Source organism: Adelges cooleyi, unplaced genomic scaffold (genome assembly GCF_023614345.1).
Source record: "Adelges cooleyi isolate 19-005CV unplaced genomic scaffold, UGA_ACOO_1.1 ACOO_flye_CR_arks_rails_tigmint_CR_PRNA_21, whole genome shotgun sequence".
Classification (NCBI taxonomy): Eukaryota; Metazoa; Arthropoda; class Insecta; order Hemiptera; family Adelgidae; genus Adelges; species Adelges cooleyi.
The window spans coordinates 1,060,651-1,087,154 of NW_026095871.1; the positions used below are offsets into that span (position 1 = coordinate 1,060,651).

Consider the following 26,504-nt stretch of genomic DNA (forward strand, 5'->3'; position numbering starts at 1 on the left):
ATATCCTTTAACATAAAATGGGGATGTAACATCCCCGTACCCATTACCACTCCCGTCCACCCTCAAAATGCATTTTGATAATTATTATTGTTAGGAATATGACTCTAACAATTATATATTTGCGGTTTGAAAACACAATAACATTTTCGTAGCCTTGACATAATTATCGAACATTTAAAAAAAATAACAGTTTCTTTTTACAATTTTTAAGTTTTAGATATTTAAGATTTTGAGGTCTTAAATATGCAAATAAAGACAATCATTATAATGATTAAATCGTTCACACACTAATGTATACTCAAGGACCGAGGTATTAATATTTTTCATATTATAAAGACTACAATCGGTTATTTATGGTTAAAAAATGTGTAATTGATAATCCGTTCAAAAGTAATACTCTATAAAATTATTTGAGTGTATGCTTTGAATGCTAATGATTTTTTTAATAAAACAGAAAAAAATAACTTACATGTTCCATCTTCCCAAATCACAGTTCCCACTGAAAAACAAAAGGAATTAGTTATACTTGGTGGTTTATATTTATACAAAATTCCAGAAATATACAAATTACTCAGTGTATGCTTTGGAATGATTTGTATGCTTAGTTGTGGTGGTAAATAATGAAAATAACTCACATGGTTTCATTTCGACATCTGGAAAAAAATTAAATTTATTTAAGCATTTATAATTAAATTATAAATGCTTATATTTCGGTGGTTAATATTTATACAAGATTGACTCTAACAATTATATATTTGCGTTTTGAAAATCTTTTAAAACACAATTACATTTTCGTAGCCTTGACATAATCATTGGACAATTGAAACAACATTTTGTTGATATGAAACAAAGTGTCAACATTTTGAAGACAGTAACATTCGTTGAATAAACAAAAGTGATTTTAAATATGCAGCTAAAATAAAAGGATTAAAATGACTATTTATCAATTGATTACGTTCACCAGACTATTGTATACTCAAATATGAGGCATTCGTTTTTATATTATAAATATTAAAAACATTTATTTAAGTTTAAAAAATGTGTAATTGATAATTCATTCAAAATAATAGTCTACAAAATTACTTTAGTGTATTCTTTGGAAAGATTTGTATAATTTTTTTTAGTAAAACAGAAAAAATAACTTACATGTTTCATTTTCCCAAAACGTAACTCCCACTAAAAAACAAAAGGAATTAGTTATACTTAGGTAGGTAGTTAATATTTATACAAAATTCCAAAGTTAAGTGGGCAAGTCAATTTAGCCAAACGTTGCTACAAGCACCATAACAATTTACAAACAATTCATTTTGGTATATATTATTGTTTCTGATTGGAAGAAACTAAGAGAAATACTAGTTACAATGTTAGGAATATGACTCTAACAATTATATATATTTGCTGTTTTTTTGAATATCTTTTATACTATAATCGATTAATTTTGGTAAAAAAATATGTAATTGATCATTCGTTCAAAAAAAGCATACTATATAATTACTCAAGTGTATACTTTAAAAAGATTTGTATACTTTTTTTAGTAAACAAAGAACTTAACTTACATTTTTTATTTACCCCAGGATCAGATCCCTCTGAAAAACAAAAGGTTGTTGTAATTTTTATACGAAATTAAAAAAATTATATTTATTTTAATACCTGAAAACTTTGTGAGAACTGCTACGAGTAACATTACAATGTACATGAAGCGCATTTTTACAATATATGATAAATGACTAACGTTTGAATTTGGAAGTAGTTGGAATACTAATAGGTACCTACCTACTATTTTTTTTTTCTTTTATTACCTGAATAGTGTTTTGTAAATACTAAAAAATACATGTTTTGTAAGTTGTTTTTTGTTTTTTCCTATTCCTGAGAAAATATTCATCAACATTTGAATACATAATCGTACTAGAAGTGGGCCATTCGAAACACGAATTTACAAAAACATATAGTTGGTAATATGTTGGAGTTTTGAAAAATAACATACTAAGAAACAGATGTCTATGAAGTATCATGGTACAAAAACAATACTGAAAAATAAAGAACTATAATATTTTATTATTTGTTCAATAATTCTTAGTAGGCCGTAAAATTTTAGTTGAAGTATATTTTAACCTTTTTTCTAATTTTTTAAACGGAGTAATAGGTTTATCTTCAATTTTATTTTCATACGACAAACCACAAAAGTTTATTATACTATATGAGATGACTCAAATCTTGATCCCTTTTAAATTATATGCATTATAATAGATTTTATCTTTTTTAAATTTGCACATATTTTTTAGTTAAGAAATATAACACCATTGTACGATATTGAAAACAACATGTTATGGTTCGATCTGTAAACATTACCTGCCAACTGTTGTTTTTTTTAGTAAAATCCTGTTTTTAAAATTGCATCATAACATTTATAAAATCTGAGATATTATTGTTTTATACTTAAAATATTATTATACAACAAAATGTATAAAGTATTTATTAGGAAAAAATATTACTTCAATACTTGTGCAATATCATTACCGACCAATTATGGTGTATATGAGTAAAATCAGGTGTCTAGGCGAATTCAGGTCACATCAAAACAAAAGGGCTTTGTGAGATCTGCGTCAAAATTAAAAACATTGTTGAGGAGGAGGGGGGCTATCCCCGATTGATTGCTTATGTAATTGTAATACAAGGGTTTAGAGTTGTTCAGCCAAAAGAGTTTCCAACAAAATCAACATGACCCAATAAGATGGATTTCACCATCAAAGTTTGACTGCTGAGAAATTAGATATACCCATCATATTGTGCATAAATAGATAATAATTCAATAATTAATACAAATTTAAATGAAAACTTGTTTTAGCATTTTTTTTTCTCTGGAACTGTTACGTACAAATGTATTGCTAATATCTAATATATATATATATATATATATATGTATATAATATCTTTCATAAAATTTCCTTAATGTACTCACTGTATAGATTGTAAATATATTTTCAGATAATAAAAAAAAAACTCGTAGCACGAGTAAAAATGTTTTCAATATTTTGCTTTTTTAAATGTAGTAAAGCATTTTAGTCGGACAAAAAAACAATAAAAGATTATCTGCTGTGACCCTATTACAATAACATGTTTCGGTCTATAATCAATACCGACCAGCATTTGTATATATGTGTAAAATGATGTTTTTCAAATCGCGTTATAAAATTAATATAGATTTTTTTAGGAAAATACAATATTCCAATTATATAACGGATGCTAAAGAATGCATCTGTATAATCACACAGCTTACTTCAGTTCTTAGGAGTTTTTAATGAACATAATTCAGGGTTTTTAAAAATAATCCGGTTTTACACAATTTAAAATTGCGAGTCAAGCAATTACTTTGTTCAAAAAACAGTTTGTGTAAAATTGTTTGAATTTCTTCTAATATTGTGAATAAAATAATACGGTCGTGGGACCATTTGTGTGGGGCAAGGAAAAAAATAATTTTAAAATATGTTATACACGGTGGTTGTTTGCAATTTATCTCAACAATCGTTGCCAAACGTTAAAGCCACTTATGAACAAACACAATTGTCATAGCTTAGTATTCGAAGTATATTTATAATTATTGAAGAAAAAAAATTAAATATGTCTTGGACGCACACACACCCAAAATTAATAAAACACAGTAATAGCATCAGCAATAACAGATCGGTAATGTTGTTTACAGGCCGAACCATAACATGTTGTTTTCAATATCGTAAAATGGTGTTATATATTTTTTACTGAAAAATATGTGCAAATTTATAACAGATAAAATCTATTATAACGCATATAATTTTAAAGGGACCAAGATTTGAGTCATCTCACATAATGTAATGACCTTTTGTGGTTAGTCCTTTAAAAGACTTAATTGAAAACCTATACCCTTCCTCCGTTTAAAAATTTAAAAAAAATATTTTTCAATTTTAATTGTACGGCTTACTAAGAATTATTGGACAAGTAATAGAACAATATAGTTCTTTATTTTTCAGTATTGTTTTAGTACCATAATACATTTTAGACATCTGTTTCTTAGTATGTTATTTTTCAAAACTCCAACATATTACCATCTATATGTTTTTGTGAATTCGTGTTTCGAATGACGCACTTCTAGTTCGATTATGTATTCAAATGTTTATACATATTTTCTGAGGAATAGGGAAAAACAAAAAACAACTTACAAAACATGTATTTTTTAGTATTAATAAAACAATTTGAAGCTAAACCCTTACTCCGTATAAAAATGTATAATATTTTTCAACTAAAATTGTACGGCTTATTTATTTTTTAGTTATTGAAGTTTCAATTTTAGGGCAGGAGGAAAGTTGGAGTGTAGTATTATTTTTTCTGCGCGCATTTTTTAACCGCACTGGAGAAGTGGGAGGGGGTCCCATCCTAACTTTTAATATCTTATAACTTAAAAAATAGTTGATCAAATCTGGTTAAAAACATTGAATTATGTTCATTAAAAACTCCTAAGAACTGAAGTAAGCTGTGTGATTATACAGATGCATTCTTTAGCATCCGTTATATAATTGGAATATTGTATTTTCCTAAAAAAATCTATATTAATTTTATTATAACACAATAATATTTTATAACGCGATTTGACAAACATGATTTTACACATATATACAAGGCTGGTCAGCATTGATTATAGACCGAAACATGTTATTGTAATAGGGTCACAGCAGATGTTCTTTTAATATTTTTTTTCCGACTTTAATGCTTTACTACACTTAAAAAAGCAAAATAAAGAAAACATTTTTACTCGTTCTACGAGTTATAACAAAATATTAGCAATACATTTGTACGTAACAGTGCCAGAAAAAAAAAAATTGCTAAATCAAGTTTTCATTTAAATTTGAAAGAAATAACGAATTATTTATCTATATATTAACAATATGATGGGTATATCTAATTTCTCAGCATTCAAACTGATGGTGAAATCCATCTTATTGGGTCATGTTGATTTTGTTGGAAACTCTTTTGGATTAACAACTCTAAACCCTTGTATTACAATTACATAAACAATCAATCAAGGATATCCCCCCTCTTCCTCAACAATGTTTTTAATTTTGACACAGATCTCACAAAGCCCTTTTGTTTTGATGTGACCTGAATTCGCCTAGACACCTGATTTTACTCATACACACCATAATTGGTCGGTAATGATATTGCACAAGTATTGAAGTAATATTTTTTCCTAATAAATACTTTATACATTTTGTTATATAATAATATTTTAAGTATAAAACAATAATATCTCAGATTTTAGAAATGATGCAATTTTAAAAACAGGATTTTACTAAAAAATATAACAGTTGGCAGGTAATGTTTACACATCGAACCATAACATGTTGTTTTCAATATCGTACAATGGTGTTATATTTTTTAACTAAAAAATATGTGCAACTTTAAAATAGATAAAATCTATTATAATGCCTATAATTTAAAAGGGATCAAGATTTGAGTCATCTCATATAGTATAATAAACTTTTGTGGTTTGTCGTATAAAAATAAAATTGAAGATAAACCTATTACTCCGTTTAAAAAATTAGAAAAAAGGTTAAAATATACTTCAACTAAAATTTTACGGCCTACTAAGAATTATTGAACAAATAATAAAATATTATAGTTCTTTATTTTTCAGTATTGTTTTTGTACCATGATACTTCATAGACATCTGTTTCTTAGTATGTTATTTTTCAAAACTCCAACATATTACCATCTATATGTTTTTGTGAATTCGTGTTTCGAATGACGCACTTCTAGTTCGATTATGTATTCAAATGTTTATACATATTTTCTGAGGAATAGGGAAAAACAAAAAACAACTTACAAAACATGTATTTTTTAGTATTAATAAAACAATTTGAAGCTAAACCCTTACTCCGTATAAAAATGTATAATATTTTTCAACTAAAATTGTACGGCTTATTTATTTTTTAGTTATTGAAGTTTCAATTTTAGGGCAGGAGGAAAGTTGGAGTGTAGTATTATTTTTATCTGCGCGCATTTTTTAACCGCACTGGAGAAGTGGGAGGGGGTCCCATCCTAACTTTTAATATCTTATAACTTAAAAAATAGTTGATCAAATCTGGTTATCAACCAGTTAAAGTGTTTGGTAAATTGTTCTAAATTTAAAAAGTTAATGAAATATATGCATTACCATTTAATTTCAAAAGTTTCTATCAAAAATACTAAGTTGGGAGGGGGTTAAAACCTAAGCTGCGACAACTCGTTATTATTTCAATGGCATCTTATGTTCATAGTAGGCGCGCTAATTTAGTATAGCAATTTAGAGTCAAAATTTAGTGTCGTTTTTGGGCTGGGGGACAAGGCTAAAGCATATTGTATGCTAAAAAAAAATCAGCCATTTTTCAGCCGAGTCTGCAACCACGATAGATCATTTTCATGTCAAGTACCGAATAAATTAAGATTAGTTGTGGAGTTATAACAAAAAAAAAAATTACATGGAGCTTCCAGTTACAGCATAAGGCCAAGGAAATTAAAAAATTATGTACAATCAAGTTTCTGGCTAAAATTGTAGTGTTTATTATCTGGCCAAAAGTAACTTAACATAGAGAATTAAACTATTTTTAATTTATTATTTAGTTCTAATTTGAACGTTGAACGTACAACATATCTCTTATCTCTTATCTTCTATATCTTACCCCTATCCCCTACCCACTATCTCCCACCCTATCACTCACCCCTATCACTTCTCTCATATCAGATAACAGCGTAACGCTTTTTTCGGTTATGTACCGGCTTATTTTCACCCCTATCTCCCGTCCCCAACCCCATCTCCGTGTGGTAACGCTTTTTTGTTACGCTTTTTGGGTAACGCTCTTTTCGGTTTTGTGCCAGAGCTAAGACATGAAAATGTAAAAATATGATTAAAACTAACATATATCAAATTCACATTGTAATATTATCTGTATTATCTATGTTATAACGCGATTTGAAAATATGATTTTACTCATATACACAACAGTTGGCCGGGAATGTTTACAGATCGAACCATAACATGTTATTTTCAATATTGTACAATGGCGTTATATATTTTAGACATCTGTTTCTTAGTATGTTATTTTTTCAAAACTCCAAAATATTACGATCTATATGTTTATGTAAATCCGTGTTTCGAATGACGCACTTCTAGTTCGATTATGTATTCAAATGTTTATACATATTTTCTGAGGAATAGGGAAAAACAAAAAACAACTTACAAAACATGTATTTTTTAGTATTAATAAAACAATTTGAAGCTAAACCCTTACTCCGTTTAAAAATGTATAATATTTATCAACTAAAATTGTACGGCTTATTAAGACTTATTAAAAAAAACCAGTTCAGTGGGGTCGGGGCATAGTGGGGACGGAGCATAGTTGGGTCGGGGCATATTGGGGACGGGGAGGTCACAGTTTTACAGGAATTTTGAAATCTGAAAGTGATAAAATCACTTTCGAAAAAACGCTTCGATGCAAATCGGTAGTACAGTCCAAACCAAGCACAGTATAAACCAGCAAAGTTAGAAAGTTTTAAATGAAGGTTCTGTATTTACAAATGAGCATCAAAGCGTTTATTTGAAAGCGATTTTATTCAATTTATCACTTTTATTTATAATAATTCTTGTAGACCTGTGACCTCTCCGTTTCCTCATTGCTTTGATTACATTATGCCAATACTCTACTGTACTAGTCCTCTCGGATAAAATCACTTTCAAATTAACGCTTTGATGCTCATTTGTAAATACAGAACCTTCATTTAAAACTTTCTAACTTTGCTGGTTTATACTGTGCTTGGTTTGGACTGTACTGGCTTGAAAATACTAACTACCGATTTGCATCGAAGCGTTTTTTCGAAAGTGATTTTATCACTTTCAGATTTAAAAATTCCTGTAAAACTGTGACCTCCCCGTCCCCACTATGCCCCGACCCAACTATGCTCCGTCCCCACTATGCCCCGACCCCACTGTACTGTTTTTTTTTTTTTGCAAAAACGTAGTGGACCAAATAACACATATACAATGTCTTGTTATATTTTGTTTGAATGGTCGCCGATTCATGTTTCAATCGTTTGTACTCCATAGTTTAAATTATAACCGCTTATTCTCAATAAAATTAATATTTATGTATTATATACTTCCATTAGAGCAATCTCACACAAAATATTTATACTTCATAGATTATATTATTTCGAAGCTATATTATACTTCAATTTTATTAGATTGACAATGTACAAAATAAAATGCAACTAAAAAAACCTATTCATAGATCCTTAAAATGTAAAGGGTGGGATAGTGAAACGGGTTTTCCCATTTAAATACATTAAAAAATCGCCGTTTTGCTGCCTCATCCTGTATATTAATTTCTTGTTATTTTCTAAAGAAAAATCGATTTTCTTTCATTTAAATTAAAATAAATCGTATACTGGTACTGTGATGGAGAAAACAATAAATTTTAGCTACATATATTACTTATTAGTTAAATATTATTAACGTGTATAGCCACTAGCGGTCGACTGTTGCCTGTTATTTAACAATAACCTTTTATGGAGATTTTAAAAATTGTGTTTTTTTAATAATAGCATAGGAGCAGTATCATGATGTTAAATGTTCACGAGATTTGATCTAGTCATAAAATAAAGTATTATCATTTATGACTTAATTATTATTAAAACTTATCTTAATTTGTACATAGAAATAAAATAATGAAATATTTTATACAAAATTAGAGCTACAAGTTGATAAACTAAAAAATTAAAAATAGCACGAAGCAGATTTTCTAATATTAGACAATTTAAACAATCAAACGTGAATCTCTTTAAATGAATAACAGTATAACAATATGCAAAACATTAGTTTTCCTTTAAAAAAATTGTGTAATAAAAAATACATTTTGAGGCGGTATACTGCATAAAAACCAACACTTAATCTGAATCCAAAAAACAACAGTCTTCTTCATAATTTGCAGGTAGTTAGACCTTATATACTCATAGTTGACCTCCGGTAAGGTTATATAACGCAGACTATAAAATAACGAGATAACGACAGTGGTTTTGTCGTATCAGAATCATTAAGTGTCTTAATAAGTACAAGGGTAGGAAAACTTCGTGTAGTTCGAATTCACGTGTAGAAGTTCGTGCAATTATAAATACACGTGTAGGATCCGAGATTCCACTAACTTGACCCAATAGCTATAATACTTTATCTTAGTGACAAGCATTAATCAAAGAAGAGTATCACGTAAAATTACAGGTCTTATTAAAACATACAGTTGTACACTTTACGATTATTTTCAAACGGTATGACGTCCTATTAAGCTCAAAAAAAAATCATATATTACCTTTAATTAATAAAATACTCTTTTTTTTATTTATAGTTAAACGATTTATTAACTATTTGCATGGACACAGTAGGTTTTTATTTTATTTTATTCTAATAAATGTGTACATATATTGCGTAAAGCGCTATGTTTAAAATAATTAAAATTATGATTTATATAAATTGTATTTAATTAATAGTGACATAGTCTGCCCGTTCGGCAATTGCGCGGCTGGTGTTGCTAGTTCTTCTGCTGTCCTTTTAAAAATTCTGTAATTAAAAAAACAAAAATACATAAGTATATATAATATAATTTAGGTTCCTTCTGTTGTGCATTATAGTGTACTGTGTACATTTGTATTATGTTATTAACTCTCGTTTTGTCGTTAAGGATAAACCGTATATTTTATATACAGTAAATTGATTATAACTAAAGTTGTGTAATTGAAATAGTGAACATAATTTAGTCAAAAGCAAAATTTAACTCTAAGTGAAATAACACAGTCTAACCTTGCACTTGTTCCAGGGTTGGTAGAGGATATCCTACTTTTGTCTCCTTTGCTGTAATATTTAAAATAAATAAATTTATATATTTAGGTTACTTTTATTGTACGTACAAAAATATAGTTTATATTTAAAACATTGTGTACTGTGTACATCTGTATTAGGTTAATGGTTATTAAATCTCGTTTTGATGATAATGATAAAGTGTATATTTTATTTACAGTTAAAGTAACTTCAAGTTAAATAGTGAACATAATATAGTTAAGAGAATAATTTACCTTTAATTCTAAAAAATAGTCTGACTTTGCGCTTGTTTCAGGGTTAGTAGTGGGCATCTTACTTTTTTCACCTTTACTGTATACTATATATTTAGACCACACTATTAGTATATTCTTACATACATTGTTTTTTTATAAGACACAAAAAAAACTCACATGGTTGTTGTGGTTCTTCTTCTTCTTTTGGTTGGAGATATGCTGAAAAACAAATGAGTAGTGGTGAGTAATGAAAATATAAATTTTTATATTTCAGTGATTAATATATATACATAGATACTACATACCACTATTATTTATACATACTTTTATTAAAGTTTAAAAAATGTGTAATTGATAATTTGTTCAAAAATAATATTATTTCAAAATTACTTATGTGTGTGCTTTGGAATATGTGTTGCTTTTTTTGATAAAATAACTCACTTGACGATTGTTGTACTTCTTCTTCTTCTTTTGGTTGGAGATTCGCTGAAATATAAATAGGTACAATTTTTACAAAATTCCAAAAGTTATATTATTTTAAAACAATTTGAAATGTATTGAAAAAATTTGTATGCTTTGGTTTAGTGAAACAATTAAAATAACTCACGTGGTAGTGGAAGTACATGAAACTCTGAAAAACAAAAGGATAGTGGTGAGGAATGAAGTAGTAAATTGTTATAAAGTTTAGGAAATATTTATATAAAATTTCAAAAATTATTGTTACACATGAGTTCTTAAACGTTGCTACGAGAGAAACTAAGAAAATAGCTCACTTGATGATTGTTGTACTTTTTCTTCTTTTGGTTGGAGATATGCTGAAAAACAAATGAGTAGTGGTGAGTAATGAAAATATAAATTTTTATATTTCAGTGATTAATATATATACATAGATACTACATACCACTATTATTTATACATACTTCTATTAAAGTTTAAATAATGTGTACTTGATAATTTGTTCAAAAATAATATTATTTCAAATTACTTTTGTGTGTGCTTTGGAATATGTGTTGCTTTTTTTGATAAAACAAATAAAATAACTCACTTGACGATTGTTGTACTTCTTCTTCTTCTTCTTTTGGTTGGAGATTCGCTGAAATACAAATAAGTACAATATTTAAACAATTCCAAAAGTTATATTATTTTAAAAAAATTTGAAACGTATTGAAAAAATTTGTATGTTTTTGTTTAGTGAAACAATTAAAATAACTCACGTGGTAGTGGAAGTACATGAAACTCTGAAAAACAAAAGGATAGTGGTGAGGAATGAAGTAGTAAATTGTTATAAAGTTTTGTAAATATTTAGACAAAATTTTAAAAATTATTGTTGCACACGACTTTTTAAACGTTGCTACGAGAGAAACTAAGAAAATAGCTCACTCGATGATTGTTGTACTTCTTCTTTTGGTTGGAGATTCGCTGAATAACAAATAGGTACAATTTTTTTACAAAATTACAAATATTATATTATTTTAACAAATTTATTGGTATCTAATAACTCAAAACTGGTTATCGCTCAGACATAATATTCAGCAAATTATTCTAAATATAAAAACCTAATTAGATGTGAATGTAACCAATTATGTATTTTGGTGGTTAATATTTATACATATTTTCAAAATTTATTGTTATTTATGTATGAGTGCTAAACACCAACGTATCAACCTCCTGGCACCATAACAATGTACAAAACGCATATTTTGGCGCTGATTATTGAATGGGAATGGAAAAGCTTAATCCTAAAAAATCCTAATCTTTTTGATGAACTAAGACGGGATGATGACTGACAACAATTTGCATTTTGAAAATATTTTAAAAGACAATTACATTTTGTACCCTTAGCATAATTTTCGAACAATTAATTAAAAACCGGTTTATCGGTATGTAAATGTTCATATTATAAATTCTATGTATATTTATTTAAATTTTAAAAATCCACAATTGATAATTAGCTCAAAAATAAAATTCTTTCAAATTACTCAATTGTAATGTTTTGAGATTTGTACGGTTATTTTTGTAAAAAAAATAAAATAACTCGCCTGGTGATTCTTTTCCTGTATTCGAAGTCCCAACTACTATAAATGTTTATATGTCGGTAGTTAATATTTATACAAAATTCCAAAATTGATAGTTGCTCAAACTCTAATATTTTTATTGGTATCTATTAACTCAAAACTAGTTATCGACCAGCCAAAATGTTTAGCAAATTATTATTATATTATTACCACAACCACTATAAATGTTTATAGTTCAGTGAGATAAAATTGTCAGTAGATGTGTACGTTAACCGTTTTACCTAACCTCCTACTTAATAAGTGCAGATTTTGACTGAAAGCGAATTAAAATCATTGTTTGATAAAAAAATCAAAAAGGGATAACGTAGCGAATTTTTTTTAATAATTTATCATCAGTATATCATCAAAAAACCAGATCGGTCATGAAAACTGTAGCATAAGGCATTGATTAAATACTTTATTAAAAAATAGAAAAAACACTCACATAGTGGTCGTGGCTCTTCTTCTTTTTTTGGATGTAGAATCGCTGAAAAACAAATGAGTAGTGGAATTATATATGTTTATATTTCAGTGGTTGATATTTATACATATAATACATACAAAATACTACTACTAAATATTTATACATATTTTTATTAAGTTTAAAAGGTTAGTTTTTTTGGTAAAACAAATAAAATAACTCACTTGATGATTGTTGTACTTCTTCTTCTACTTTTGGTTGGAGATTCGCTGAAATACAAACAGGTACAATTTTTACAAAATTTCAAAAATTATGATATTTAAAAAATTTTATTAGTATTTAATAACTCAAAACTGGTTATCGCCCAGACAAAATATTCAGCAAATTGTTTTAAATATAAATATCGAATTAAATGTTCCCTTCAAGTATCGATATTTCCCCCCCCCCCCTATCCCATTTCGCCAATCTCTAGTATATTATCATAAAAAACACAGGCTATGAAGTTCTGAACACTGTATACTGAATAATACTGCATTCATTATACATATTATAAATATTTATTTAAGTCTGAAAAATCGTATAATTGATACCGTTCAAAGTTAATATTCTTTCAAATTTGCCATTAGGCACGTTTTTTTAATAAAATAAAGAATATAACTCACGTGGTAGTGGAAGTGCACAACGCACTGAAAATAAAAAGATAATGGTGAGCAATGAAATTATAAATTGTTGTATTTTGGTGGTTAATATTTATACATAATTTCAAAAATTATTGTTTTTTATGTATACCTGAGTGCTAAAAACGTTGGTACGTATTCCATAACAATGTACAAAAAATCCATTTTGGCACTGTTGCTCATTTGCGAATGGAAGAAACTAAAAGAAACTCCTAATCTTTTTGTTTAACTAAGTTGGGAAGATGACAGAGAATTATATGTGTTTTGAAAATATTTTAAAACGCAGATATATTTTCATATCCTTGGCATTACTATCGAACAATTAAACAACGAAACAATTAAACAATCTAATTGAACAACGTTTTGTTAGTAAAAAACCAATTTTCAGCACTTTTTAAAGTCATTAACACCACGCAACATTTGTTAAATAACCAAAAGTGGTCTTAAATATGCAGCTAAAAGAAATCATTATAATGACTTTTTTTTTTATATATATATATATAACAATAGATTTTCTTCGCCAGACTACTAAATATACAAAGATGAGGCATTATTATACATATTATAAATTCTATAAACAATTTATTTAAGTTTAACAAATGTGTAATTGATAATTAGCTCAAAACGAAAATTCTTTCCAATTACTCGAGTGTATACTTTGAAAAAATTAATATATTTTTTAGTAAAACAATGAAAATAACCCACCTGGTGATTCCTTTGCTGTATTCGAAATCCCAACTACCGCAGCTACTACAAATGTTTATATTTTGGTGGTTAATATTTATATAAAATTCCAAAATTTATTGTTATTGAAACTCTGGTAATTTTATTAGTATCTAATAACTCAAAACTGATTATCGACCATTCAACATTTTTAGCAAATTATTATTTTATTCCAACAAAGATAATAACCCACTTGGTGAATGTGGTTCTTCTTCTTCCGAAGATTCTGTTTCCGCTAAAAAAAGTGGGTAGGTTGGGTTAGGTAATAATCTAACATTTTGATTAGTGCCAAATAACTCAAAACTGGTTATCGACCAGTCAAAATTTACTGCAAGTTATTACAAATTAAAAAAACGAATTAAACGTGTACGTGACCGTTTACGTTTCAATATTTAAACCCTTCTCCCTCCCAGCTCCTTTTTCAAGCTTTTGATAGGGAAAAAAATGATATTATTAATGTTTGATAACGTACCAAAATGACTTTACGTTACCCATATTTTTATGATTTTAGTATATCTTAAAAATACCAGGTCATTCATGAAACTCTGAACATCCTGTAAACTGTCGGTGGAGTATTTATTCAGCAAATTATTTTTAACATAAAAAACCAATTAGATCTAAGCGTAACCATTTAAGTTTCAATATCCCCTCCCCCCTGAATTTTACTCAATTGATAATTTGTTAAAAAATAATGTTCTATCAAAATTTAATCGAGTGTATGCCTTGGAAAGATTTGTGTGCTTATTTTGGTAAAACAAATAATTTTAACTCACTTGATAGTGGGGGTTCTTCTACTTCCGAAGACTCAGTTGCTGCTGGAAAAAAATGTGTAGTGGTGAGTAATGAAATTATAAATGTACTTTTTTTTTGTAAAACGAATTATCAATTACACATTTTTTGTAATTGATAATTCGTTGAAAAATAATATTTTAAATAACTCAAGTATATGCTTTGAAAGATTTGTACTATTTATTTTAAGTATGACAATGAAAATAACTCACGAGGTGGTGAAAGTTTAGTTTGTTGGCCACCTGGGACCTCTGAATTAAAAAAAGGTATTAGAGTATTTGGACGTTAATATTTATACAGAAGTTCCAAAAATGATTTTTATTTATAAATACCTGAGGAGTACTTGGTTAGAATTGCTACGAGCAACATTACAATGTACAAAAAACGCATTTTTAATGATATACATATGAAATCGTAGTTTGCTTTTGGAAGTAACTTGAATACTAGTGTTAGTTTTTCTTCTTTTTTTTACTGCGTAGTGTTTTGTACAAACTAAAAAACTACATGTGTTGTTTTGTCGGTTATTGTTTGCCTAAATATTCCTAAATATGTATTAAAAAAAACTTTTGAACAAACGTTTCAATGCGAAATCGTAGATGATCAAATTCACTATAAGTAGCTAAGACTTATTATTGCATTAAGACAATTGCACAATTTTTTCACAATCTATTTGAATCGTTCGTTTTGTAAAATAATTCGCTAGAAAGGCATTTAAGCGCTCTAGCAATAATTAATTATTTTTTCTTAAATATCTGATAACCGATTTGTATTATATTATTTTAACGAATAAGACCTTGGTTTAGTTTCGAGTTAGGACTCTTTTTTTTTTTTTATTAATTTTTTTTAGGACCATCACATTTTTTTTGACAGCGATTCAAAGAAAAAATGTCATCTAAACATAACTACGCATATTATTCACTATTATAGGTTAAATAATAATAGAAGACAATTTTTTTTTGCATAATTAAAATAATGAAAACTTAATCTAGGTTCTTCCGTCGATTTGTTTTTTATATTATCTACACAATTTTCATAACTATTATTTTAATTAAGACATTATTTTACTTATATAAACGCGTGTAATTAAAATAGAATTTACGTTTTCTCAAAAAATCCGACGAGCGAATCTAGATAAAGTTTTTTTCTTTTTAATGATATCGAAATATGTTTTCTATGACTATGTCGCTTTGAAATCACTCTTTTCCATAAACACAGTTACGATTATTTTCAAATGGTATGACATCCTCTTAAGCACAAAAAAATCGTATATTACCTTTAATTAATAAAATGCTCTTTTTTTATTTATAGTTGAATGATTTATTTATTTATTATTTATTCTAATAAAAGTGTACATATATTGCGTGAAGCGCTATGTTTAAAATAATACATTTATGATTTATATAATTTTTATTAAATGAATAATGACGTAGTCTGCCCGTTCGGCGATTGCCCGGCTGGTGTTGCTATTACTCATTTTCATCTAAAAAAGCTTTAATTAAAAAACAAAAATATATAAATATGTATATACTTAGGTTCCTTCTGTTGTACATTATAGAGTAAAGAGTAAATTTATAGTAAATTATTTTCATTTTGTTGGTAAGGATAACCTGTATAATTTAAATTCAGTAAAAATAACTTAGAGTTAAATAGTAAGCATAATTAGCTCAAAAGTATAATTTAACTCTAGGTACGATAACATATTCTAACCTTTCACATCTTTAGGAGTTGGTTTTTTTTTTGGGGTTGCTGTAATATTAAAAAAATTTATATATATTATAGGTAATGTATTTAGGTTCTTTTTATTGTACGTACAAAAATTGTACTGTGTACATTTGTAGTAAGTTATTAACTAACATTTTGTTAATAAAGATAATTTAGTCAAACCGTTGTAAATGCTGTAAACATTTATTTAGGTTTAAAAAATGTGTGTCTTACTAATAGTTCGTTCAAAAATATTATTCTTTCAAATTACTTAATACATGAATTGGAAAGATTTTTGGATGAATTTGTTTTAGTTAAGTAATGAAAATAACTCACGCGCTGGTAAAACTGTAAAACAGAAGGGCAGTGGTTAGTATTCAAATTATTAATTGTTATACTTTGGTGTTTAATATTTATAAAAAATTTCAAAAATTATTGTTACTTATGTACACTCGAGTGCTTTAACATTGCTACTAGCACCATAACAAATTACAAGTAATGCATTTTGGTAAGTATTGTTGTTGGCGAATGAAAGAAACGAAAAAAAAAAACCTTAACTTTTTAATATACTAAGTTGAGATTATGACTCTGATAACTATAAATAACATATAATTACGTTTTGGAACAAAATTTAAAAAAAACGGTTTGTCGGTATGAAACAAATTGTCAAAATTGTTTAGTCATTAACACCACGTAACATTTGTTAATCAATGAAATTGGTGTTAAGTATGCAGATAAAGGATAAAATTATAATGACTTAAACGACTTTGTTCACCAGACTACTGTATACTCAAAGGCGAATCATTTTAATTGTACATATTATAAATACTATAATTTATGGTTAAAAATTATGTAATTGATAATTGGTTCAAAAATATAAATATTCTACAAAATTACTCAAGTTGAACAAATTTGTATGTTTTTTTTAGTAAAACAAAAAATCTTACTTCTTTTATCTTCATAAGCCGCTTTTCCGTCTGAAAAACAAAAGCATTTTGTTATATTTAGGTGGTTTATATTTATACAAAATTCTAGAACTATGAAATTCGAAACAAAATTATGGTTCTAGCTGTATGATCATTACCGATCAATTATTGTGAGACTTTGTAAACTCTAAGAATGAGGCATATCTGTACATATTATAAATGCTGTATACAATTTTTTTAGGTTTTTAGGTACTCAGTGTACGCTTTGGAAGGATTTATATGCATTTTTTAGTAAACAAAGAAAATAACTTACTTTTTTCTTTCCTAGACCCATTTTCCACTGAAAAAAACAAAAGGATTTTGTTATATTTAGGTAGTTAATATTTATACAAAATTTCAAAAATGGTTGTTATTAATTAAACTCGAATTATTTTTTTAATTTAATTTTCACTAGTATCTAATGACGCTAACTAGTTATCTCACGATTAACATTTTAAAGGCAGTAACATCACGCAACATATTTTGTTAAATAAACAAAAGTGATCTTAGATATGCAGCTAAAGGAAATTATTATAATGACTATTTATCAGTTGATTTAGTTCACCATACCAGAACATTCTTTAAAATTACACAAGTATATGCTTTGAAAAGATTAGTATGCTTTTTTTAGTAAATGGTGGTGGATTAGAAGCTGTAAAACAAAAGGGTAGTGGTAATTAATGAAATGAAGAATTATTATATTTTGGTGGTAAATATTAATACAAAATTTCAAAAATAATTGTTATTTAAAAATGTTGTAATTGATAATTCGTTTCGGAAAGATTTCTATGGTATTTTTAGTGAAACATAGAAAATAACTTACAGCTTTTAGGCACCTGGATGATCTCCACTGAAAAAAATGGGTTTTGTTGTATATAGGTGGTTAATATTTATACACAATTTTAAGAACTATGAAAATTGGGTTATGTGTACACTTGTAGATTATCGGAAACAAAATTTTAGTTCTAGCTGTAAGATCATTACTGACCAATTATGGTGAGACATTGTAAATTTTAATGATCAGGCATAATCTATACATAATATAAATGCTGTAAACATTTTTTTAGGTTTTAGGTACTCAAGCGTATGCTTTGAAAATATTTGTATGCTTTTTTTAGTAAAACAATAGAAAAAACTTACTCTGTGGTGTTGCTGAAATTGTAAAACAAAAAGGTAGTGGAAAGTAATAAAATCATAAATTGTTATTTTTGGTAGTTAATATGTATAAAAATTTACAAAAACAATTGTTATTTAAAAAATTTGTAATTGATAATTTGTTTTGGAAAGATTTCTATGATTTTTTTTAGTAAATCAATGAAAACAACTTACTCGATTTTGGCGGAGGATGAGTAGCTGAATAACGAAAAGCAAGTGGTAATTAATGAAATTATAAATTGTTATATTTTGGTGGTAAATATTTATAAAAAATTTCAAAAATAATTGTTATTTAAAAAATTTGTAATTGATAATTCGTTTTTGAAAGATTTCTATGTTTACTAAAAAAACCTAACTTACGTCTTACAGGCGGGGACGCCTCTGAAAAACATAAGGATTTTGTTATATTTAGGTGATTAATATTTATACAAAATTCTAGAACAATGAAATTTTAGTTATGTGTACACTTGTACAATATCGGAAACACAATTATGGTTCTAGCTGTATGATCATTATCGATCAATTATGGTGAGACCTTGTATAATCTAATGATGAGACATAATCTGTACATATTATAAATGCTGAAATAAAACATTTTTTTAGGTTTAAAAAATGAGTATCTTATAAATAATTCGTTCAAAAATAATATACTTCCAAATTACTACAGTGTACGCTTTGGAAAGATTTATATGCATTTTTTAGTAAACAAAGAAAATAACTTACGTGTAAAATAGTCCTCAGACCCAGATCCAGACCCAGATACCGCTGAAAAACAAAATAATTATGTTATATTTAGGTGGTTAATGCTTATACGAAATTCCAAAAATTATATTTATTCAAATACCTGAGAATAATGTTAGAATTGCTACAAGCAACATAACAGTGCACAAGAAATGCATTTTTGACAATATTTATAAAGATGACTGTCGTTTGCCTTTGGAAGTAACTGGAATACTAGTAGTGACCTACTATATTTTTCTTCTTATAAAAGCTGCGTAATGTTTGGTTAATAGTAAAAACTACATGTTTTATAAGTTGTTTTTTGTTTGTACAAATTGCTCAGAACATATTCATCAACATTTTAATACAAAATCGTACTAGAAGTGGGTCATTCGAAATACGAATTTACAAAAACATATAATTGGCAATAAGTAGGAGTTTTGAAAAAATAACATACTTAGAAACAGATGTCTAAAAAGTATCATGATACAAAAACAATACTGAAAAATAAAGAAACATAATATTCTATAATTTGTTCAATAATTCTTAGTAAGCCGTACAGTTTTAGTTTAATTTTTTTTTAAATTTTTAAACGGGGTAAGGGTATAGCTTCTTTCAATTATGACTTTTAAAGGACAAACTACAAAAGCCTAATATATTATGTGAGATGACTCAAATCTTGATCCCTTTAAAATGATATGCAATATAATAGATTTTATTATTTGTACATATTTTTCCGTTAAAAAAATATAACACCAATGTATGATATTGAAAACAACATGTTATGGTTCGATCTGTAAACATTACCGACCAACTGTTGTGTTTATGAGTAAAATCATGTTTTTCAAATCGCATCATAACATTTCTAAAACCTATGGTATTATTATTTTTATACCTAAAATATTATTATGTAAAAAAATGAATATATATATTTGATTAGGAAAAAACAATACTTCAGTTTCGGATAACTATTTTTAAAGTTATTAAAGTTTCCAGTTTTGGGCAGGAGGAATAGTGGAGTATTGTCTTTTTTTGATTTGTGGGCATTTCCCAACCACGTTTCCCCTCCCATCTTAACTTAAAAGTTAAAAACTCTTATAACTAAAATAGCTATCAGAAACTGGTTTTAGACCAGTAAAAATGTTTATTACATTATTCTCAATTTAAAAATTAATAAAATATACACATTTAAGTTTCTAAAATTGCTATCAAAAAAACTAAGTTGGATCACCCTGTATTTTCATTTAATTAATATTAATTTTAAATATTTTTTCCGTATATTCTATTTTTTCGTTTACATTATATTTCTGATGGAAAGTATGAAAACGCATTTTTTTTTTATATTAGATTATCGCGTAGTTAAGGTGTAAGGTATACACGCTTTAAAGTAAAATATTCGGTTGTTTTTATGTATAGGCCATATACAATTTACTCAAAATTTTAAATAGTTTAAACCCAGATTATTTTTAAAAAACCTTAATAGTTTTCATTAATAACTCCTAAGAACTGAAGTCAGCTGTAAGATTACACAGGAGCATCCATAGTATTGTTATATAATTGGAGTATTGTATTTTCCTAAAAAAATCTATATTAATTTTATTATAACATAATAATATATTATAACGCGATTTGAAAAACATGATTTTACTCATATACACAACAGTTGGTCGGTAATGTTTACAGATCGAACCGTGTTATTGTAATAGCGTCACAGCAGATGTTCTATTAATATTTATTTTCAGACTTTAGCGCTTTACACTACACTTAAAAAAGCAAAAATAAGAAAAACATTTTACCCGTTTTTAAGATTTGTAATAATAATAATTTCTGAAGACCTGTGACCACTCCGTCTCCTCTATTCTTTGATACCATTATGCCCCCTTCCTACTGTAGTATTCCTTTAGATGACATCCCATTCAAAAAAACTCTTAGATGCTAATTTGTAAACACTGCACCTTATATATTTGTTTTTTAAAATCCTAGTTTCGAAATACCCACCTCTAGTAGTTAGGTTCAATAATATTTATACATCCACTTATCTATCAAAAAGCTATATATAACATAATATCTAAGTTTCACATCAATAGCGTGTCCCGTGACACACACAGTTTTTTTGTTAAACCATGTACGTTGGACAAATTGATTTGAACCAGCTACAGCAACGCTGTACTGCTGCACACGGACGGAAGCACCATACTCAATTTTTGAGTATATATTAGTGTATACTAGATGTTCTTAAGATACAGAATAAATTTCAAAGTCCTACATCTAAAAAATGAATAATAAAATAAATATATATTATTATATGATTAATTATTCATTTATTTTGAAATATTATTATATTTGAAATAACAGAACAATAATACTCTGATGTTTTTTTTTGTATAGTAATGTATTAAAATTGTGTGAATTACTTTGTCGTAAAATATTTAATACGGAACACTGTTAAACAATATGCAATATTATTATAATGAAGTACATTTTTTAAATCTATCCCAATCTTAAACGCCCTCACCACCGCCACTCAAACCAATGACCAAACGGTATTGGTGAAATGGATATTTATAAACGGATGATTGGTCGTATTGAGTATGGTTCGGACAGAAATAAAATAATTTTATTTATCAATAAATATACAAATATTTGTTTTACTTCCATTTTAATTTTCTTCAGTCGTATTCAATAATATTTATACATCCACGTATCTATCAAAAAACTATATATAACATAATATCTAAGTTTCACATCAATCGCGTGTCCCGTGACACACACAGTTTTTTTGTTAAACCATGTATGTTAGACAAAAACATTAGAAGGGTACAGGGAAAAAACATCAAAATAACAAAATACTTACAACTTATAAAAAAATGTTAAATTTTGTTTATAATCGAGCTTAAAAATAAAAAACAGATTTATTTTGTATCAAAACGAATTTTATAACAAAAAAAAGGCCATTTTGAAAAGTGACTTTAGCTGTATTTTCCCTGTACCCTTTATGATATGACGTTAAACATTTCAATTCGAATAAATATTTAATTAAAAGTGTGAATATTACAAAAGGCTCGAAGGTGCTGAATTAATGTAGAAATATAGTATGTATTTGATTATACTCATAAAGGTGCATTGCAATAAATATAGTATTAAAAATGCTCATGATAGTTTTCTTTCATATATGGAGACAATTGAGTTTTTTACTCTCTACACTGATTTATACAATATACGAATATACGGAAGCATTTTATATTAATTAGTATATATAGCATTAGTGTATTAACTTTATTATATAATAATATTTTAAGTATAAAAACAATAATACTATAGGATTTAGAAATGTTACAATGCTATTTGAAAAACACGATTTTACTCAAATACACAACAGTTGTTCGGTAATGTTTACAGATCGAACCATAACATATTGTTTTCAATTTCGTATAATGGAGTTATATTTTTTTAACTAAAAAATATATGCAAATGATAAAATCGAATATATTGCATTTTATTTTAAAGGAATTAAGATTTGAGTCATCTCACATAGTTTAATAATCAATTGTGGTTTGTCCCTAATAGTTTTAATTGAGCCAAACTCTTACTCCGTTTAAACATTTAAAAAAAAGTTTAATATATTTTTCAACTAAAATTTTACGGTTTACTAAGAATTATTAAAAAAATAATAAAATAATATAGTTCTTAACATTTCAGTATTGTTTTTGTACCATGATTCTTTTTAGACATCTGTTTCTTAGTATGTTATTTTTTCAAAATTCCAACATATTACCAACTATATGTTTTTGTAAATTCGTGTTTCGAATGACGCACTTCTAGTTATATTATGTATTCAAATGTTGATAAATATTTTCAGAGGAATAGGAAAAAACAAAAAACAACAGCAGATGTTCTTTTGATATTTTTTTTCAGACTTTAGCGCTTTACACTACACTTAAAAAGCAAAAATAAGAAAAACATTTTACCCGTTTTTAAGATTTTTATTAATAATAATTTCTGAAGACCTGTGACCACTCCGTCTCCTCTATTCTTTGATACCATTATGCCCCTATCCTACTGTAGTATTTCTTTAGATGACATCCCATTCAAAAAAAACTCTTAGATGCTAATTTGTAAACACTGCACCTTATATATTTGTTTTTTAAAATCCTAGTTTCGAAATACCCACCTCTAGTAGTTAGGTTAAGCATTTATAAACCAAAAAAAAGGACACAGTCGACTTTGATAATCACAAAAATCAATACATCAGAATATATGTGTATTACATTGTAAATTACATTTTAAAATTTGGTAATGTTCTTATAATACTATTTGTTTTGGTATAACTTATGGCGATATTTTGATCGACAATTAGTTAATGAAATTTTTAAGTCCATAAGTTACTTAACATTAAGTATTGAGTTATAATCGACGATTGCAATAAGTTCGTTATCAAAAGTTAAGGTTCACCTTATTACTAAAAAAAAAAAACATATACATTATTCAAAATTCAAAATATGCTGTCAAAAAAACTAAGTTAGAAAGGGGATAAAAATAAAAAAAAGTTCTGAAAAATTGAGATCACATGGGATAAACACAATATGAAAAAATGTAATTCCTATTAAATACTATATTAAGTGGCCCATGATACAACATAAATCACCCTGCATAATCATCATAAATCGCAAGGAGATTGTAGATCAGAAATAATCACTACTTAGAATATAATAATTTTATTAAATAATAATATTTTAGGCATAAAACAATAACAACTTAAGTTATAGAAATGTTATTATGTGATATGAAAAACATAATTTTGCTCACATACACAACAGTTGGTCGATAATGTTTACAGATGACAAGTTGTTTTGAATATCGTACAATATAGTTATATTACTTTATCTATAAAATGTAAGCAAATGTATAATAGATACAGTCTTATGTTTTATTCTATATTATTTTTAAAGGATCAAGATTTATATCATCTCACATTACATAATAAACTTTTGTGGTTTGTCCTTTAAAAGTCTTAAGGCGGTATCGCAGCTTGTTGTATTCACGGTATCATTGAGTAACCATGGTCTACCGGGTTATGGCTAGAGTTGAGCTGAGCTCAACTTTTGTATCGTGTGGTATAGGTGGTTAAAGTATGGTAACCGCGGTCAATTGATGTTTTATCAATTATCAATTTGAACATACTTATTACTATCACTATCTGCATCAAATGCCGGTTTGTCATTGATGTGCCGTATACGGTATATTTATAAGTAAGATACAAAAGTTGAGCTCAGCTCAACTCTAGCCATAACCCGGTAGACCATGGTTACTCAATGATACCGTGAATACAACAAGCTGCGATACCGCCTTAAGACTTTTAAAGGACAAACCACAAAAGTTTATTATGTAATGTGAGATGATATAAATCTTGATCCTTTAAAAATAATATAGAATAAAACATAAGACTGTATCTATTATACATTTGCTTACATTTTATAGATAAAGTAATATAACTATATTGTACGATATTCAAAACAACTTGTCATCTGTAAACATTATCGACCAACTGTTGTGTATGTGAGCAAAATTATGTTTTTCATATCACATAATAACATTTCTATAACTTAAGTTGTTATTGTTTTATGCCTAAAATATTATTATTTAATAAAATTATTATATTCTAAGTAGTGATTATTTCTGATCTACAATCTCCTTGCGATTTATGATGATTATGCAGGGTGATTTATGTTGTATCATGGGCCACTTAATATAGTATTTAATAGGAATTACATTTTTTCATATTGTGTTTATCCCATGTGATCTCAATTTTTCAGAACTTTTTTTTATTTTTATCCCCTTTCTAACTTAGTTTTTTTGACAGCATATTTTGAATTTTGAATAATGTATATGTTTTTTTTTTTTAGTAATAAGGTGAACCTTAACTTTTGATAACGAACTTATTGCAATCGTCGATTATAACTCAATACTTAATGTTAAGTAACTTATGGACTTAAAAATTTCATTAACTAATTGTCGATCAAAATATCGCCATAAGTTATACCAAAACAAATAGTATTATAAGAACATTACCAAATTTTAAAATGTAATTTACAATGTAATACACATATATTCTGATGTATTGATTTTTGTGATTATCAAAGTCGACTGTGTCCTTTTTTTTGGTTTATAAATGCTTAACCTAACTACTAGAGGTGGGTATTTCGAAACTAGGATTTTAAAAAACAAATATATAAGGTGCAGTGTTTACAAATTAGCATCTAAGAGTTTTTTTTGAATGGGATGTCATCTAAAGAAATACTACAGTAGGATAGGGGCATAATGGTATCAAAGAATAGAGGAGACGGAGTGGTCACAGGTCTTCAGAAATTATTATTAATAAAAATCTTAAAAACGGGTAAAATGTTTTTCTTATTTTTGCTTTTTAAGTGTAGTGTAAAGCGCTAAAGTCTGAAAAAAAATATCAAAAGAACATCTGCTGTTGTTTTTTGTTTTTTCCTATTCCTCTGAAAATATTTATCAACATTTGAATACATAATATAACTAGAAGTGCGTCATTCGAAACACGAATTTACAAAAACATATAGTTGGTAATATGTTGGAATTTTGAAAAAATAACATACTAAGAAACAGATGTCTAAAAAGAATCATGGTACAAAAACAATACTGAAATGTTAAGAACTATATTATTTTATTATTTTTTTAATAATTCTTAGTAAACCGTAAAATTTTAGTTGAAAAATATATTAAACTTTTTTTTAAATGTTTAAACGGAGTAAGAGTTTGGCTCAATTAAAACTATTAGGGACAAACCACAATTGATTATTAAACTATGTGAGATGACTCAAATCTTAATTCCTTTAAAATAAAATGCAATATATTCGATTTTATCATTTGCATATATTTTTTAGTTAAAAAAATATAACTCCATTATACGAAATTGAAAACAATATGTTATGGTTCGATCTGTAAACATTACCGAAGTGGGTCATTCGAAACACGAATTTACAAAAACATATAGATGGTAATATGTAGGAGTTTTGAAAAATAACATACTAAGAAACAGATGTCTAAAATGTATCGTGGTACGAAAAATAAAGAATCATAATATTCTATTATTTGTTCAATAATTCTTAGTAAGCCGAAAATTATAGTTGAAAAATATAACTTTTTTTTTAAGTTTAAACGGAGTAAGGCT

At 26.9% G+C, this 26,504-nt stretch overlaps 1 protein-coding gene and 1 long non-coding RNA gene across 2 annotated transcripts; both read right to left on the reverse strand.

Moving 5' to 3' along the window:
• Window positions 1-9,543: 9,543 nt before the first annotated feature.
• On the reverse strand, window positions 9,544-14,474 carry LOC126834847 (uncharacterized). The gene is made up of 8 exons (XM_050567040.1): window positions 14,471-14,474; window positions 12,804-12,848; window positions 11,319-11,342; window positions 10,495-10,590; window positions 10,282-10,323; window positions 10,126-10,208; window positions 9,854-9,904; window positions 9,544-9,613 (listed from the first exon to the last, which is right to left on the reverse strand). Exons 1-7 carry the CDS (start codon window positions 14,472-14,474, stop codon window positions 9,887-9,889), a joined length of 312 nt encoding a protein of 103 aa, XP_050422997.1. The 3' UTR covers window positions 9,544-9,613; window positions 9,854-9,886.
• Window positions 14,475-18,763: 4,289 nt separating this feature from the next.
• Window positions 18,764-19,539, reverse strand: LOC126834828 (uncharacterized). Its single transcript, XR_007685110.1, has 4 exons — window positions 19,434-19,539; window positions 19,313-19,354; window positions 18,950-18,970; window positions 18,764-18,787 (listed from the first exon to the last, which is right to left on the reverse strand). It is a non-coding gene; the product is annotated as an uncharacterized LOC126834828 (long non-coding RNA).
• Window positions 19,540-26,504: the final 6,965 nt, after the last annotated feature.